The following is a 19750-nucleotide window of genomic DNA, read 5'->3' on the forward strand; positions in this document are numbered from 1 at the left end:
GGATCTTCCTGGACCGGGGCATGAACCCGTGTCCCCTGAATCAGCAGGCAGACTCTCAACCACTGCACCACCAGAGAAGCCCTATGTATTTATTTATAATATTCATTTGATCATTAGGGCATCAGGCCCATAAGGGCAGGGACTGGGCCTTTGTTCACCCATTTCCTCAGCACCTAGAATGATGAGGAACTCATTGTAGGATCTCACATATTTACTAAGTGACTGAAGACTTATGAGTCATCTCTGTGTGATTCTTGGCAAGTCATTAAACCTCTGTGTTCTGATGTTTCTTCTGTGACGTAAATGAGTTTTTCTACAATTAGGAAGAACTGACCTAAAATCCAAATTTGAAAAAAATCAATACTTGAGAGAAACAGAAAAGTAACTTCTATAGATGCTGACTCTCTACAGAATTAGATTAATCTGGGCAAGTACTTGGCAGCATTTCTATAAAGAGGATTTAAGTATGGGTAAAGTGGTTAGTCTAGATGATTGAAGATGTTTGGTCTAGATGACTGTTAAGGTACTTTCTTAATCATGATATTCCATGATTCTATAACTGGATGATCAACAATTTCCCTTTGAGCTAGAAAAATGCTATGGTTTTAAATATACGCTGAATATACTGTTGAAAGAAAATGTTAAAACAAAAAAGATTTCCGTTATGCTCAACTATGTTCACCATAGTTATTTTCATATGTCAATTCTCAATTGTGATAGATGCAGGTTAAATGCAAATGAATATTAAAAGTTATCAATAGCTATGGCACTGTGATTATAACAGAGGTGAATACAACAGTGGCTAGAAACACAGGCTTGGAGTCAGACCACTAGGTCCAAATCCCCCTCCAACCCTGGTATGCCACAGGTTCTAGGTCAAGATACTTAAATTACCCACTCTTTCTATGCCTCGGTTCCCTTATATGTAAGAGATAAGGATGATAGTGCTCGTCTCATAGGGCTGTTATGAGAATTAAATGACTTACTTTTATCTATTATTTCCTTAAGTAAAGGATAGTCTTTTTCACATATGCCTCCCAATCATCACCCATAAGTAAATTCCCAGGTCCATTTCAAATTTAATGTCTTCAAAGGAAAGCAAGACCAGCCTAGACAAACTTCTTATCCACCAAAATAGCTTCTACTGAGCTGCAACTTCTACATGTTTGATTTTCCAACAAATGTGAGATGTTCTGAAAATGATCAGCCAGGCTGCATTTGAGTACACAGAGCTATGAAGAAACTTAAGTAAGATAAAGAGCAGAAACCCATATCCACTGACTATTGATTACTAAGTATCAATATGAGGTACTGCACAGGATTATGAAAAAATATGTATTATACAACACAGTTTCTCCCTTCAAGAAGCTTAAGATCATTTAGAAAGGTGAAAAGGTAAAATAAAAGTATTTTAATTAGTGTCTACTTTACACTCACTGATGTCACCTTTTTAATGTTACTAGGGAAACATATATCTTTGAAATTTTTTAATGTAAAACTTAAATAATAAATGTAAAAATTCAAGAATTATCATTAAACACATTATGATTAAATGCCTAAGAGTCAGAAACGGCAAGTGCTGTAAGTCTGGAGAACAGCTGGAAGACTCTGGGAAGTACCGACATAAAGGAGCTAATGAAACTTAACATAAAAGGATACAGAGCAAGAGGAATATAAGCAAAGGTACCAGTTATTAATTTGGGTAAGTTTCTTAAATTTCTCTGCCCTCATTTTTTCATCTATGTAATAGGGATAATAATATTTTTATTTTGAAGACTGAGTTAATTAATACAAGTGCTATAAAACTAAGTGCCTTGCATGATAAGTGCTCAAGAAATATGAAATGAAAGGGTTAAGTCAAATCACACAAGGTCTTGGCATAGCAGTTAAGAAGGCTGAAAGACTGTCCTTGAGAGCACACACTAGTCTTTCTTGCCTTCACAATGCACGGTGTACAATGTCTGCACTTGGTAGCAACAAAATAAATGACTACTGAATTAAATTCATTGTGTGGAAAGGAGAGGAGGTCCTAGAAAACTGAGAAGGATGATAGAACTGTTGTTTTGGTGAAATTTATCTTGTCCTTGTGTGCAAATTGGGGAGAGACTGGAGATAGAGAAATTAGCTTGGCTATTGCTGTACTAGTCCAGCTTGACAACCCAGCCATCCCTCGACGTGAACTTAAACACATGAAAAGGGAACAGAGGAGACAGGAAATTTAAAAATACGTGGTAAAGAAAGGAAATGCTAGCTTAGCTGTCACATTTTAAAACGGACATTATAAGTTTTCAATACATATTCGTTGAATGAAGTAAATATTAAAAAAGCACTCATCAACAGCATAAAGCATGTTCAGAGCACTTAACTACAGTGCTTTGAAGTAACTCTAAGATCAACACAATTATACCGTCATTTGCCAGAAGTGCATTTGCTAAGGAGGAGAAAGGAAGGCACTGCCTTAAACTTTCTGAGAAGCATGTCCCATAAAAAAACAAAAATAAAGAAGAGCCATCCCAATATGTACAAAGTAGATAACGAACAAGAATCTGCTGTATAAAAAATAAATTAAAAAAGAAGAGCCATCCCAGTCACACTCTCACAGACTATACTGAACCAATCAGTGTTATATTCATATTCAAATTACCTTCTAAGTGCTCTGCAGAGTCCTGTAAGCTCCAAGGAGGCTCCTTAAAAGCGGGTGAGGGGGCACTGCAGTGGAAGTGGAATTTGAGAAGGTGGGGATGAGCAGGAATGGCTGTGGGCCTACACTTCTAGCTCTTTTATAAATTTAGTTTCTCTGTAAGATTTTCTTTGAATAAAAATGTCCACAGATAAATTTTTTAAAATTCTGAATGTACAGAATATATGCCCCATAGAATTCTGGCAGTTACAAAACTACTTGTATGGGATTCAAATGATATTTCACCATACACAGCTGTTATATCTCCTTTCATAATATATTTTAAGTCGTTTCTATGACTTTATTGCTAAGTCTGGTTGGTTCCTTCAATATCCATATAACAAACACCTAAGGTCTCCAAATCATTTTTATTGGCCTTGTGAATATGGAGATAAATGAAACATGGCTCTGCACTCTAATATCAGACTGATTTAACAGTAAACTCTATGACATCAAGCAGAAGTGAATAGGAAAAGCTGCCTAAAAGGGCTCCTTACAAAGATAACAATGACAAAGAAGGTTGAGAAACACTGATGCATATGTTTTGCCACATGTTTTTAAAAAGCTGGTAGTCTCAATATCTTATAATCATACTTTGTGTAATAGTACTGACACAAATTTCATTTTATACTTTGAATGTGAATATGCTTCTGACTTAAAATTTTGAAATATATAAAGAAATGATATGAGATAAAGATCTACTTGTGAGGTTTTGTTTAGTGCTAATCTCAATATTTACTTTTTTAATGAAAAGATTTGCAGATTAATTTATATATCTTTTCTTTATCTCCATAAGGTAATCTTGAATTTGATTCTGCTTTCTGAGTCATGGACTCATAATTTCTAATCATGTTGTTTATGTCTAAAGTGTACAGCAATCGCTGGTAAAACAAAAGAAAAACTCCATTTACCTCTCCTAAAATTTAACACTCAGGTTGGCCCAGCTGTGTCAGTCTATGTTATTTTTTATTAAAAACCCTTTGTAGAAAATGGGGCAATAATGGTTAGTGCTGAACTCCACACAGACCTGGACATGAGGAGTTACCTGAACATAAACTTAGTATTCAGGTCAGGTTACAATTAACCTGAACTTCTCCTTTCTTCTCAGCCCTCTGCTCAAGAGTCAGAAATCAAAAACAAGTTTAGGACCAAGCTGTGTGTAAAGGAATCAGGAAATGGCCCCATTTTCAACTGTACTGGGTTACCCATTTAAAATAAGTATGTATCACACCTTGCTCCTGGTCATGAAACTAAGCATAAAATATGGGTAAGAACTAAATAGTTTCTTTCCATTTTTAAATACTTTTAAAAAGCTGTTACTATATTCAGAATGTTAACATTTTCACTGCAGTGAAAGACTACTTTTGGACATCTCCTATAAAGAAGAGGCCGCATTAGCTAGCTACACTGCTGGAGCTGTCTGGAGACATTCACAGTAGGGAGGAGTTAAGCTTTAACAGCAGAGTCTGGGAGAAACAAGTCACACCAAAAAGAATGCAGACATACTAAAAAAGGAAAAACTTTCTAGACCCAAGCTGAGACTGATCTGACAGGGTAAACTTAAAAACAGTTCTGAAAAAAAAAAAAAAAAAAACCGTTCTGGGATGGAAAGAGGGGTGGATAAACACATAGATACGTGATAAAGTATTACAACATTAGTTGCAGGCTTCTAAGTGATGGGCATAATGGTGTTTACTGCACTATTCCTTCAACTTTTTTGTGTATTTGAAATCTCTCATAATACAATTTAAAAGCAGTTTTAATGGCAGGCATTCTGAAGGAGAAAAATCAGTTTTTAAGGCTGCACCTAATAAACTACTGTCCAGAGTTGGAATGAAGAGCTCAAAAACCCTCTAGCTCTCTAATGAAATGGCAAGCACTGATATAAAGCTGCCAACTACGTTTTTAAACGCCAAAGTTATAGGAGGTTGATCCAAGAAAGCAGAAGGCTAAAAAGTCAGGGCGTTCACAAATATCTGAGACGGTCAAACTTTAGCAGAACAATTATCAAAAATAAAGTATCCAGGTATCTATTTTGTCTTGCTAAATTAAGTTCTTTCATCTTGCTTCAACTTACAACTTTTCTATTAGCTGGCAGGTAGGTATGTGTAGCTCTGTAGAAACTGATTCATAATTTACACTGAAATAGTACTATATGTATATCTATATAAGAAAGAGAGAGAGAGAACGTTTAAATAGTGTACGCTATTTTGCCCTCCATTGTACTTCCTGTTTGCACACCCAGAGTGAGCAGACAGGCTGCATGAGTGAAACTGGTCATTTACCCTACAGTGTGAGCATCCTGGCAGGCTGATCCTGGTTCTAGTATATACAAGCGTGCATTTTCTTATCACACACCTAACCACAAGCCGACTGTGTCTTCCAGAACTCAGCCTCCATGACTGACATGTTCCAATGCTGGAAGAAAATCTAGCATGTTCACGGAAAAATAGTTCATAAGTCTCTAATTCTTCCTTAGGCATTTTTCAAGGGTAATTTTGACTATCAGTAATTTTTGCATTACATTTTAACTTCAGAACCTCACCCCACATAAGATGCAACTACACTGTACTGTATTCATCTGAAGTATGAGGAGCTCTGGATTGGTGCCAGGAACTGCAGATTCTAATCCCAGCTCTACTGCTAATTAGCTGTGTGATCTTGGGCAAGTAACTAACTTCCGAGTCTCAATTCCCTCAACTGTAAAATAAGGCAGTTGATTCAGATGGTCTCTAAGTTCCCTGAACACTTTTAACCATCTATGAATCCATGAATATTTTTCATAATTTGTTAGCTATATGTTTAGCTAGTGCCATTTACCTAAAAAGCAGTTCGTTATCTAATGATGAATAATACAAATTGGCAATCAGCAGCTCAGAGAATTAGCAAGGTTATTCAGTACTAATACACTGTGAAGTCTGATAACTTTCTTTTCCAGAAAGTAAAAAGACTGAAAATTTTCACTTTAAGACCTCTATTTTCCCAATATTGAAAAAACATTCAGCAACAGAATCATTATACACCAATACTGGAAGCAGATGTGATTAAAGTCAGTTGTTCTAAGATGTAATTTTAACCCTGTATTCTTCAAGGTGGTTTAAAATGAAATAATCTATTATGTCAATAATGCAAATATAGGAAAAGGATACAAAGAATTGTTTGCTCTGACTAAAATGTTTAAAATTCACTATTTCGAGCTTAAGAGCATTATGTAAAAGATAGTTTTGTTCCTTTTACCACCCCTATATTTTACAAACACACACAAAACAATCTGCCCTCATTCCTGCACTTTGCTGCAGTGGGTTGCAAATGTGACTGCATATTAGAATCATCCGGGAAGCTTAAAGAATTTTTTTTAAAGTCTGATGAGCAGTCCTCCCAAAAACAATTGGATCAGACTCTCTGGAGGTGGACCCACAAGCATTAAAACTTTGGAAAAAATCTCCAGATGATTCTAATGTGCAGTCAGACTTCAGTCCCCAAATATCACATATGGGAAAGGAAGCTGGGGAGGGGGCTTTTCTGTTCTTGTTGTTGAAATGATGGGTAGGCTCAAGCAAATACAAAGGTTTAAGTTTTGTCTTCACCAAAGAAATATAAAAATTAAAAATCCAATGATCTTTGGATTAAAATATAAACATTTTTTGCATTTTTTTAAAATAAAAATGTTTTAAACTCCAAATAGCTTTCATTCAATATATTAAAACATACAGATGTATTTATATCTATTTAGTGAAATAGCTACCTAAATACAAGAGCTTTCTACTGAATTCACTTTTCTAAGTTTTCTCAAATTACATGGTATATAGACAGATGCTCAATCTTTGCACTCCTTAAAAGTTGACAGTATATACATTTTAGAAATCAGTATCATTTAGTGCATCAAGAATATAAAATGTCTTTATTTTATCTGCTGTGGCATCATATATTATTGATTCTTGTGTTTTCAATTATAATTTCACTGCTAATAAAAGCAGATAAGATAGCAAAGTATACTTTAACAACAGCAGGAATCATTCGTAAGTAAATGAAAACATATTGAAATTTAAGAAAAGACACCTTTAGAGTCACCTTGGAATGCTGAGTAGGTAGTCTAAGGTGACACTCAGCTCATCCATATTTGTCTGTTCCAGGCATAATGGAATTGTCAGAATGAGGCCGCTTCGTCTGTCCTTTCCTCCTATTAAAGAAAAAAATATATAAATTTAACATGTAAGAGATATTAAAGCACTAAATGAATTAAATATATTTGCATCCAATGTTACTACAACAATTACAAGTTTAAGACATCAGTAAAAAACAATCTAATGGCTGTTTATTTTATATATTGTAAATGTTTATAGTAGTACAGCAAAATTATATAAAATTTAGAAAAAATAAGAGGAAAAAAATTCACCAATGAAATATTCACTTAAACATAACAATTCTCATTTTGTTTAATTTCTTCCATTTAGTCTGCTTCTGATTGTAATCAATTCATCAAACATCTATTGTGTGCCTAGCACAGTAAGCATTTGCAAGTAAAACAACAAATTTCTTATCAACCTAGGAAGAAAAACTTTAAGTCGTAAGAAATAACAGTATGAAATATGACAGATAATTTGTTAGGCTGTGTTGTACAAAATATATAAAATATTATAAAAAGGGATTTAGAAAATGGAGAAAATGATAAGAGCTGTAATAAATGTAAAAAATTTCATAGAAAAGTTAAAACTTAAGAAAAATGAATAGAATTTATAAACCAAGTCAAAAGAGCATTCTGTGATGAGGAATGATCTGAGTTAACTCACAAAGGTCAGACAGGCATTCTTTGTTCATGAGGCAATAAAGGGAAAGCCCTGTCCAGCTGAGAAGAGCGCACGGGACCTGGATATAGAATTCTGAAAGCCAGGAAGTGGAACGCACTTACATTTCATGGATGTTCAAGTTCTCTTCGATTTTCCATAAGCATTAAAATATAACTAGTACTTTTATATACACACAGCTTCTTTGAAAGCTCCCCACATGATTGATTTTCACACTGAAGTCCATCTTTTGACCCAACTGACATTTATGGCAATTTTAGAAACTTAAAAGCCAGCAAACACTAAAGCAAACAATTTTATATGATCTCTATCACTAAAAAGTTAAAGGACTGAATTGAAAAAAAATGATTCCTATGAATAACATGGATGCAATTCACAAGGTACCAACCATAAATGATCTTTTATCAGATTAACCATGTAAATTACTGATAGTCAACCACTTTGTTTAATCTCAATAAATGGCAATTTCAAATGGTTCAACTTAATCGATAATCAATAGTGACTTCAACTGCAAATGTTGTTTTGTTTAGAATACAAGTTTTTTTTTTTTTTAATAGACTGCAACCATGGTTTTCAAACTGTATCCCCTGAATGATTTTGTTGGTTTGAGAAGTTTTTCTCTATTATTAAAAAAGTTTGAAAATTACTGGTTGAAATAATTAACGGTCAAGAGCAAGTCAAGAGGAATTGGGTTCAGAGAAGTCTCATTTTCTCCTCAAAAATCGCTAAGCCCTGCATTAAACCAAACTGCAAAAAGGTTCATATCTGAACTGCAGCACTCTGACCCACTGTGAAATTGTCTGCAGAGCACAGGTCTAACATACAGGATTACATTTAACCTCATGCCCTCAGCTTTCACTAAGGGACAACAAAATAATCACCAGTGTAGATACAAAAGAAGGCAGATGTCAAGAAGAAAAAGGCTTTCAAGATAGGTATGGTCACCAGGGTCAAATGCTGCACAGAGACAAGTAAAATAAGAATGCAAAAATGTCACTGATAAAGATTTTTTTTAAATAGTAATATCCACTCTTGGCAACAGTATGGGCAAACTGGCTTTTTTTTTTAATTGAAGTATAGTTGATTTACAGTGCTTCAGATGTACAGCAAAGTGATTCAGTTATACACATACATATATATCTATTCTCTTTCAGATTCTTTTCCATTATAGGTTATTACAAAATATTGAATATAGTTCCCTGTGCTATACAGTAGGTCCTTGTTGTTTATATATTTCATATTTAGTAGTGTTTATCTGTTAATTCTAAATTCCAAATTTATCCCTCCCCTCTTTCCCTTTTGGTAACCATAAGTTTGTTTTCTATGTCTGTGGGTCTATTTCTGTTTTCAAACATGCATTTTCATACACTGGTGAGAGATCAACAATTGCCACAATATTCTTATAGGGCAATCTGACAAAACCTTTAAATATAAATGTAAATTCTCTTTAATACTTCCAGTTGTAGGAATTTATACTGCTGGACTTGTACAAAATGCACAAACTGTGAATAAGAACGTTTCCTACAATACCACTCATATCATAAAAAAATAGAAAACGTTAAGTGTCAACTGGTAAGGGAAGAAGTTTTTTTAAAAAAGAAAACACATATTAAATAAAGAACTAATATTACTGGGGGAATTCAATATCTTATTTTCTCCTTTATAATGTACACTAGAAAAACATGCCAATTTACAGAGAGATACAATATACACTGAAAAGGACATTAGTAGCCTAAATATCAAGACAATTCTGATAGGACCTAAAAAGTATAAGAGAGAAAAAGCAAGATAATACAACTTAAATAATCTTCAATAGGTGGGTCACAGTACCTATTCTAAAGCATGTGCAAATTTACTCAATGGTCCAAAATTCCAGAAAATTGCTACACCCAGCGTCACCACTGCTTTCACACTAGCAATATATCTCGAAGCTTCTCTTTGACTCTTCTTAGTCAATGCAGACTTTGGGTTAATAATGGAAGGTAAATTCAAGCCTTATAACCAAATTCGAGCAGTAAAAAGTGAAAACCATGTAATTTATTTCATAACTCCCCCCTCATAGGAAGATGGAAGACAAAAGCTGGACGGGATAACACAAAAATGAATTACTCTATATTTCAGAAACAATACTTTAGATGCTGGTTAGTCAATTATTCTCAGCCTGTATTAGTTATTTCATTTTTATATGAGAGGTGAGATGTCATGACATCTACCCTGTAGAGGTCATTTAATCAAATTACAGAACAGAATGAAAACTGGCTGCCAAGCACCAACAGTGACAGAGTTGGCTTGCACCGCTATCCATTCTGAGTACAAGGTGTCTCAGAAACACCTTTAAAACAAAACATTCAGAGAAAAAGGAAATGCCTTTCTGCCAAACTTATCAAAGAAAAAAAGATTAAACAAATTTATACATCAAACACTTCCAATTTTAAGAAGAAAACATACCTGAAAGGAAGGCTAGTTTTTTCTTCAGAATGGGTAATATTACTGAGGCCTCCATTTTACTCCAGTAAACTTCCTCCAGTAAATTTTCCTTTCTGAAAACACAGAAAGTTAAATGTCAACTACAAGATAATAATTACTCTATGAAATATACACAGACATACCTCATTTTATTATACTTCACTATATTGTGTTGTTTACAAATTGAAGGCTTGTGGCAACCCTGCATTGAGCAAGTCTACTGCTCATTTTTCCACCAGCATTTGCTCATTTCGTGTTTCTGCGTCACGTTTTGGTAATTCTTGCAATATTTCAAACTTTCTATTATTATATTTGTTATGGTGGTCTGTGATCAGTGATCCTTGATGTTACCACTGCAAAAAGGTTACAACCCACTGAAGGCTCAGATGACGGTTAGCATTTTTTAGCAATAAAATATTTTTAATTAAGGTATGTACATTGTTTTTTTAGACATAATGTTATTGCACACTTAACAGACTACAGTATTACATAAACATAACTTTTATTTGTACTGGGAAACCAAAAAATTCATGTGACTTGCTTTACTGCAGTATTTACTGTGGTCGTCTGCAACCGAGCCAGCAGTATCTCTGAGGTATGCCTATACTTAATGGCTTACGCAGGGTTTCTCAATCTCAGAATTACGGACATTTTGAGTCAGATTATTTATTCTTTTCTGTAAGGAGTTGTCCCGTGCCTTGTAGAATATTTAGCAGCATCCCTGGCCTCTACCCACTAGAATCCTAATACCATTCCCCCTTCCCAGTTGTGACAACCAAATGTCTCTAGACACTGCCAAATATCCTCTGGCAGGCAAAAATCACAGCTAGTTGAGAATCACTGGCTTAACTGTTTTTCGGAGCAATGCTCTTGGGCTAGAACAGTGCCTGGTACATAGCAGTAACTCAACAAATTATTTGTTGAATAAAGGAATGAATCAATTAATCAAACTTGCAATATCTATTACTCTACTTATTTACGCAGCTTAATTCCAAATATCTGATTCTTTCAGATCCACTATTAAATGGCTTTCTCTCACTTCTCATATTTTTGCTTCCCCATAACACATAATAACTCACCTTATCCTCATGTTTACCTCAAGTTATTTCCCAATATACTATTTCAATTTTTGCCCTCACTGTTAACTGCCTCTATCTCTCCACATTTTATATTTTAAATTTGCCAGGAGAAAATCTGATTAGCCTAGTTATCTTTTTGTACCAAGCCATAATTCACTGATCTTGGTTTAGTTTTCTAGTGTCCACTCAGGTACGCCCAGGGGTTATGGAAAATACAAAATGGGACTATTCATACAGCAAGGGCTAAGAGCAAGACAGTTTCCTTTAAATGGGAGCTTTGGCATGGCAGGCATCTGTATGCTTGGCCAGCCCAATATACCATCAAAGCACGATTTTAAGAAAAGCAGGAACTTCAAAACAAAACATAACAAGAAAATCAAAGGTTCAATTATATTAGCCACCTAAACTTAATTTCATGTCTGAGAGAGTATTCTCCATCACATTTATCCCTCCTTCCCTTGTCCTACGCCCACGTACCATCACTATATAGTGACAGTTCCTTGGAGGACACTGTAAAATTGCATTGCATTTAGTGAAAGTATACTCTTTTATAACCAGCCTCCTCTTTTTTTATTGAGCTATAACTGACATAGAAAATTATATTAGTTTCAAGTGTACAGTATGATTTGATACTTGTATATATCGTGAAATGATCACCACAATAAATCTAGTTAAAATCCACTACTATAAATAGTTGCAAAAATTCTTTTCTTGTGATGAGAACTGTTAAGACTTACTCTCTTAGGTCTTTCAAATATGCAATAGTGTTATTAACTACAGTAATCAGAAAGCACACTCTCTTGAAAATAATTTTCCAGCAGAGCAGAAAATGTGACTCTATATTACTTACTCAGCAAATACTTGCTATGAACCTATCCCATTTCAAGCACTGTGCTTTCAGCTGGAGCTAAAAACTCAAGTCACAGCCTTGCCCTGAAAAAAATGTAGTCTTTTGAAAAAATTCCCAGATTACTTGGAAAAAAAACGATGTAGTCTTATTACTTGTCAGATAATGGCTACACAAGCAAGGCTACTTAAAGAAGTATATTATTTTACAGCTTTTGTATATACAACTAAAAAAAATCACTACTATTTTTATATATCTACAAAAGAAAACATGTTGTCAAAGTAAATATGACATATTCTCTTCAAGTTTTATCCTCGAATATTTGTTTGCAATTTGTTCATTCAGTTTTGTTCTACATCTGCCCAGGCTAACATACAATTAGTAGGAAGAATGAGGGAAAAGCTCATGTTTTACATGTTTAACCTAAAATAGTAGCACTTCATGTTTCCAGATCAGTATCTTGACCTGATGAGTTTTTTCTCCAGCACTACAAGAACCAGACAGTTCAGACTCACGGCTAAGCTCCCTTCTCTGGTGACCAGCTTGTCAAAGACCAGATGTAAAAGTCTGATAATGATGATTAAGCAAGTTAACATCTACCAAGTGTTTACTACAAGGCATACATTGTTCTAAATGATTTACTTATATTAATTTAATTACTCCTTGCAACATTTCTATGAGATAACTACTATTATTAACCCCATTTTATAGAAAAGTAAAATGGGGCTGAGAGGTTAAATGTGGCCCAACATCTCAAAGCTAGTAACTGGGGAAGTTAGGATTCACACCCAGGCAATCTGGTTCCAGTAATGATGTTCTCAATATCACATGATCAGCTTACCAATAAAACAGCCCTGAAAACATCCAGTGACATCGGGCCAATTGAACAAGATGGAGTCCTAGCTTTTGCATTATCGGTGCAAATGTCAACACAGTGAAAGGGGCAGTACTAAGAATTATTATTAAAACAGTTTTGAACTCACAGACCCCCCCGAAACCTAGTAACAAGAGAACTGCTGATCTAGGCTGTCAATGGGATGCTCCAGACAACTTCTCAACTGCCTTTGTGTCCTTCCTATTTTCTGAGCCTATTTCTCCATCCTTCTCATAAATTCTGAGTTATATACATCTTTCTAATGAACCCCTTTCTGCTTAAGTTTTAGCTAGAGCAGCCTTCTCTTTTAGTCAATGGAGAAACTTGGTACAGGAAGCAACTGCAATTCAGAGTTTGGTAGGTCTTATCTGCAATCATTCAGCACCGCTGCTTCTTCTTTGTAGGTTTTTTTTTTCCCCAATCTGTTGCCATTTATTCTGAATGAAAATGTCCATCAATACACTGAGGGTTAAGCCTTGCCACAATAAAACCTAATTAACCAGTACCCAAGAAAAAAGAACCTCTGGAATTCCTAAGGCATAAGAAATGATAGCTGCAGGTAATCCTTTGAATAATATCTGTGTTATCTAAGCTTTGCAAGTCAGGTTATCAATTTTATGCCAGCAAGTGCCAAATGTTTCACCACTGTGTTCTCCACATACTTAAAGTGCAAAAGGGAGATGGTTTCAATCTCTAGTCTAGATTTACCTTGGCAAACTATAGTACCCAGAAGCAATCTTACATTTCATCACTGTCTCCTGAGACACATGCTCTTTCCAAACTTTCCATGACTTAACAAAACCACCTCAGCATGGCAAAATACTAATTTTTTTTAATCCAACAGTCTTTTTTTTTTAAAGAACATTTTGAAAGTGATGAAAAAGTAATTTAAAGTAATGAGAAATATAGATTTTTGGCTGTGTGGGCCAATATCAAATGAATTGATGAATAAAATGTGAAGCAGTCAAGAGATGAAAGCTGTAATGTTTACTCTTTATATCTTCCTCCCTTCTACAGTCTCCTTTACATCAATCTCTTTCATTGTTATCATAAAAGAGATGGATAATAAAAAGTAATGATTACTGTACTACTAGTTCCAATTAAATGTGGTTTTGCAAGTCATTTGTTTTACACTTTTCAAGTCATTAGCACAGCCATAAGAAAAAAAATCTGCCTATTTCTAGTTATATAGTTCATAGAATAATGTACAAAACACACAAAATAAAGAGAAAATCCTGCAAAAGACGATACAACCATCCACTACCATCACCACAATAAATATTAAATAACATGAGGTATTTGCTCATGCTCTTCTCCAGTAGGTAGATATAGATCATTATTTTTCACAAGGAGCTTATTCAACCTAAATATATCTGAGTGAATTATATTCTCAAACAAGGAATGAAGTCAGTGGCAGACATATACCTGATATGAATCAATGGAAAGTGACAAGGAAAACATGTCTTTTAAAAAATTTGCCAAGTGAAGCAGGCCTAAAAAATGGCAGAAAATTCACAACATGCTTAACACAAACATGTCATATTTCATATATGGTTATTTAAAACGATCTATTTTAAGTCACGATTTATAATACATAAAAGAGGCAGAAAGCCAGAGTTTACAGCAGGTGAAGTGCCTTGGAAACTGGTGAACATAAAGGAAAATGTGCAACCATGACTGCATGTTGCTTTCAACCAAAAGCAGGAAACAGCAAAGTAAATTAACATCATTCCTAGGTGCAAAATAAACCCTACCTAAAAACAGAATCCCTACGTTAGGGATGATGAATTCTGAGAAATTCTGAAAAATGTAAGGAGACTAAGTTTCAACTGATATTTGTATCTATCTTCTAGCTTGAACATCTTTCTCAAGACCTTGAAGAGTTACAAGAGGAAAACTGGGGCAACTAAGTAGTTAGAGACCAAGTCCTATTTATCTTTACATTTATTTACTCATTCATTCACTCATTTAACAAATCTACAATAAGCACCTACTAGATCGAGTCAAGGCGAGGCGCTGGATATATTTGGCATTCAAAAAATATCTGATTAATGAATGGATAAATGAACGAACAAATGAACAAACATATGAGACCATCAGTAAAGTGAAACACATACCCTAGGAAACCTAACGTTATCACAACTACCTGACAGTCGACACCTTGTGGTGTGATAATAGACCACCTGTGCATACTTTTCCTTCAAAGCGGCTTCTCCCAGCTCCTTCTACTGGGACACTCTCCCACGGATCCAGCCGCTACGTAAATCACTGGATGCCAGAGGAAGGCAGGTCTATGATGATGGTAAGGGGGACCTCAATGGGTGCTACCAATGGGCAGCCGTTAGAGGGCAGCAGAGGATGTGTTTAAGGAGCAGGAAAAGAGAACTCTGGCCTTTTAATCAAGACTGGGCAAATTACACTTTATAAGAGACTGTAATTGATGATATGAGTGGGTACACTGGAACTCCTCTCTCAATAAGTATAAATCAACCAGTTTATTTGGAAAATTTAGTTAGATTCTTCGAAGAGGCATTTTTAACAACCAGTGAAAACCCATTAAGATAGCCTAAGGCTAACTAAATCATCTCTAATGAGTCTACATCATGTAGACACATAATGGCAATGAACAAAATCAGAATGCAGGCTCCTCAGCCCTGCATTTTCAGAAGAAATACTATAGCTGTCCTTAAATTCAGATTAGAAATACCTTCAACTATTGTGACAGAGCAAGAGCAATCCTAGATGAAAACAAACAAGCACACATAGGTACTCACTACTACCTAACTGGGCTCATCACACTATGTATCCATATATAAAATTATGCAGGAATAAACATTACTCAACTTTAGGAAAATATATCAGTAAAGCAGTTCAACAGTTGAAAATATCTGTCATTTTTTTATTATTGTAGGTGCCAGTGTATGATTATTAATCTGTTTTTACAATAACATTGACAGTTCTAAATGAAAGAAAAACAATCCTTTTGGACAGACTTTAAATGAAAATGATAAAATAATTATTAACTTTCATCAAAATACAGATCTATCCAAAACAGTAATTCTTCTAAATAAAATTGAAAGCTGAAATGTCAAGTATTTTACAGATGGATCAGGCCCTAGTTTATTCAGTGAGGGAGGGAGGAAGGAAACGGAAAGTTCTGAGGTTTCTATGAAAATATAATCTACCTTGAAAGACAAGAAAATTCTATATTGAAGGTCCAATTGGACATGAAAAGTCCTACACTGTATTTAAACGTCAAAAATTGAAAAGCTTATGGTAATGATAGCCTACCACTTAAAAACTATTTTCAAAAACAACATAAGCAACTACCCCTACATCACCCTCCCTGCCCTGCCCCCTCTCCACAGGAGCCAGACACCAATATCTACAAAGTCAAAGGGAAGTCAGTTCTTTAAGGATTTCCCCACCTCTCTAGCTAGTCTACCAAACCCTTAGCAGCGGCAAACTTTCATTTTTGAAGGTCCAGCTTCAAGAAGTCCTTTACTCCATGACTTTTTCAAATCTTTGGCTTTTCTTGTCTGTGTTAATTTATAGGTAAATCCTCCTTCACCAAAACTGGGGCAGCAAAAGGAAAAAGGAATATTGCTTTACAGAAGTGAATCAGGCTGATGGAATTCCAATAAGGTAAAGGTATTTCTGGCATCCCCAGCTATAGAGTACCCTATAGCTAGAGCTTCTTCACCTGCTGTCACAGCTCTCTGAGGTGAGCTCTCTTCCTGCACGGCTTCTGCACTCCAAGAAGCCTGGACAGCTTCTTTCCCCAGGGCAATGGATGTGTCCACTGAGTTCCCCTGCCTGGGTACAGGTCTTCCTCCATCAACAGGGGAAGCATGTGATAACTTTACAAACTCACGGTCTTATTTCTAGATCCCAATCTCTCTTGACCTGCTATAGGTGTCTCCTCCCTTCCTCTTTATCTCACAATTTCTCTGGGTGGGTCATCACTAAACCTGTTCTCTACTGACCTTTATCCTAGAAAGAAATGTTCCTCCTCTACACTTGGCAAAGACATACATGCCTTTCATTGAGCTAATCTCAGGCTAAATCTAATTCAGACATATAATAGTCTAACGGATTTGAACAGAAGTTCATATGTATCATCAAGTTCCTAATTCTAAATAACTGGCATACAAATTAATTTTTAGTACCAAATTGTTTATATGTTGGATACCACACATATACAAAAGAGTACTTTTGTTCAAATGAAATAATATATATACAAAACATGAATTAAGACTTTGGCACTATTAAGTTTTCTTGTTTATATAATGACAATATTTGGTATATACCAAACACCACACTGGAAAAAAAGTTAAAAAATATAGTACAAAAGAAAGTTTAAAAAAATTAAGTTAACTAAAGAGACAGAAAACTGCTCAAAAAAATGGAAATTATTATGGCATTACCCAAGCAGAAAGAAGCCAGTGGAACATGTGAAAGTTGTCTTCCATCAGATTAAAAGTCCATTTAACAAAACCATGTATATTATAATGTATTTTTGAGGTAAAACTACAAAAACAATACTGAACATACTGCAAATCCTTTAACTTGTTCATTAACTAAAATGTCACATCACAATCACATGGAACAAAGTAATATAAGACATACAGAAAACTGTGAACCAGCACCTGTTATCCCTCAGAAGGATTGTTAGCAATACTAGATATCTTTCCCAAGCAAAGTCCTCCCCCGCTGAAGACCTTTCTGCCATGGGATTCTGTTCCAAAGAGTTGTTCTCCCTGAAAGGCAGTCTGGTGCAGTGGTAAACATCACAGTCTTAGTTAGAGCCAGGGTGTGACTCTGAGGCAGCCACTTACTAGCTAGGTGGTTTGTGCAATTCCTTTGCTTTCTTTTATGGGCATAATCACCGAACCCACAGGACCCAGGATTAGGTGAGCTAATGTATGTATAGTCTTTAGTATACTCCAGAATGTTAAACACTCAATAAATGGTACCTATTATTAGCAGCTAAATTTTCCTTCCTCTACCAATTACTAGCTTACTACCACTGATTCTCCATGAAGGCCACAGCCAAAGCATTCCCACTAAGGCCTTCTTGCTCCAACAAACTAAAATGGGCACAAACATATTACACATAGCTTAATACATCTTGGCATTTTTTTTTACATTCCAAGAATATTATTTCATCCTCAGAACAACATATAGTTATATTAATATCCCCATTTTTTCCGATGAGAAGACTGAGGCACAGAGAAATTAAATAATTTGCCCAAGGTCATACAGAAATTAATAGATTTATAACCAGGGATTTAGAACCATGGAGAGCATCTACTTGAATTTTTTCATTTTATTAATAAGGAAACTGTCTTAGTGCATTTGGGCTGTTATAATAAAAGTATCATAGATTGAATGGCTTATAAACAACAGAAGTTTATTTCTCACATTTCTGTTCAGGCTGTTATAATGAAAATACCATAAAGTGGGTGTCTTATAAATAAAAGAAATTTATTTCCCACAGTTCTGGAGGCTGGGAAGTCCAAGATCAAGGCACAAGGAGATTCAGTGCCTGGTAACGGCCCACTTCCTGGTCCTCAGAGAGCCATCTTCTACATTTGTCCTTACATGGTAGTAGGGCAAGGGAGCTCTCCGGGGTCTCAATACTAATCACCTCCTAAGGCCCCATCCAAACACCATCAACTGGGGATTAGTTTTCAACATATGAATTCTGGGGGGATACAAATATTCAATCTAGAGCAGAAACTGAGATCTACAGACATAGATTTATCCTTCTAAGGCCACAAAGCACGTGAGTACTAACATGAAACTCAGACTCCTAAAACCCTGCACAGAGCTTCTCTCCACTATATTGTCACATAATAAAATCAAAATTAAAAACACATGAATAAAAGAGAACCATTATTTCTACATATGTTAATAATTTTTTAAAACAATTATGTCTCCGTGAAAACTTACACACAAATGTTCATAGCAGTATTAGTCAAAACACTAAAGACATGGAAACAACCAAATGTCCATCAATTCTGAATGATAAACAAAACATGGTACATCCATATAATAGAATATTACTTAGCAATACAAAGGAATGAAATATAGACACATGGTACGACATGGATGAACCTTGAAACATTATGCTAAGTGAAAGAAGCCAGACACAAAAAGTCACAAACTGTATGACTCCATTTATATGAAATATCCAAAATCTATAGAGACAAAGTAAAATAGTGGTTGCCTAGAGGTGGGGTAAGTATGCGGAATGACTGGTAATGGGCAGAGGATTCTTTTTTGAGGTGATGGAAATGCTGTGAAATCAAACTGTGGTGATGATTCTGTAAATCTATTTAAAAAATCACTGAATTGTACACTTAGATTGGGTAAATTTTATGGCTATAAATTTTACCTCAATAAAGCTAACAAAAAATAAAAAACAGAATTGCTCATTTTGTAAATCAGGAAAATCTGCATGAAAGTGATGAGCACTGTAAGTATTAAAAAATAAACACTAAAGATGTGTAAGCAGTATGTTCCAGAAAGTCTGTACAATGAATTGCATATGCTGAACATTTTATCCCCTGACTTCCACTATAATTAGAACACACTACTATGAAAGAACTTCAGCTGCAAAGACAAATTTCCTTCAACATTGTACATTCTGGATGGAGTAAGATAAGAAAAAAGATTAAATGGATTAAATAGAGGGAAGAAAGGAGAATGTAAGCAATAATATTGATACCACTTTTATGTTCACAGTTGCCCAAACTATCACTTTAGGTAAACTGGCATTTAGATTTGCTTTTTATTTTTAACCTATATGGAGATTTATAAATAATGGTCTTATCTCAGGGTATCTCAAAGTTTTCATACCAACACACATAAAAATATCCAAGATTTGAGTAAAGGTTAAATATTTATTGCTTTCAACAGTATCACATGTCTTAAAACAAACTGCTTGCTTTTGAGAAAAGTGTAAAATATACCTTTGAATTAAAATAATACTAA

The 19750-nt window shown here is 35.0% G+C and overlaps 1 protein-coding gene across 5 annotated transcripts in view; it reads right to left on the minus strand.

Moving 5' to 3' along the window:
- Nucleotides 1-19750, minus strand: part of SESTD1 (SEC14 and spectrin domain containing 1) — a 142980-nt gene that overhangs the window by 85490 nt on the left and 37740 nt on the right. For 4 of the 5 annotated variants that reach the window (XM_004267380.4, XM_033423659.2, XM_033423660.2 and 1 more), the window contains 2 exons: nt 9934-10025; nt 6752-6860 (listed from right to left, as the gene is read on the minus strand). In XM_004267380.4, the coding sequence (XP_004267428.1) occupies nt 6752-6860; nt 9934-9988 (164 nt within the window). In that variant the 5' untranslated portion in view covers nt 9989-10025. Of the gene's footprint in view, nt 1-6739; nt 6861-9933; nt 10026-19750 lie in introns of those variants that run through there. The other variant, XM_033423662.2, reaches the window with a different exon arrangement.

The sequence above is a fragment of the Orcinus orca genome, chromosome 7 (assembly GCF_937001465.1).
Source record: "Orcinus orca chromosome 7, mOrcOrc1.1, whole genome shotgun sequence".
NCBI classification, from domain to species: domain Eukaryota; kingdom Metazoa; phylum Chordata; class Mammalia; order Artiodactyla; family Delphinidae; genus Orcinus; species Orcinus orca.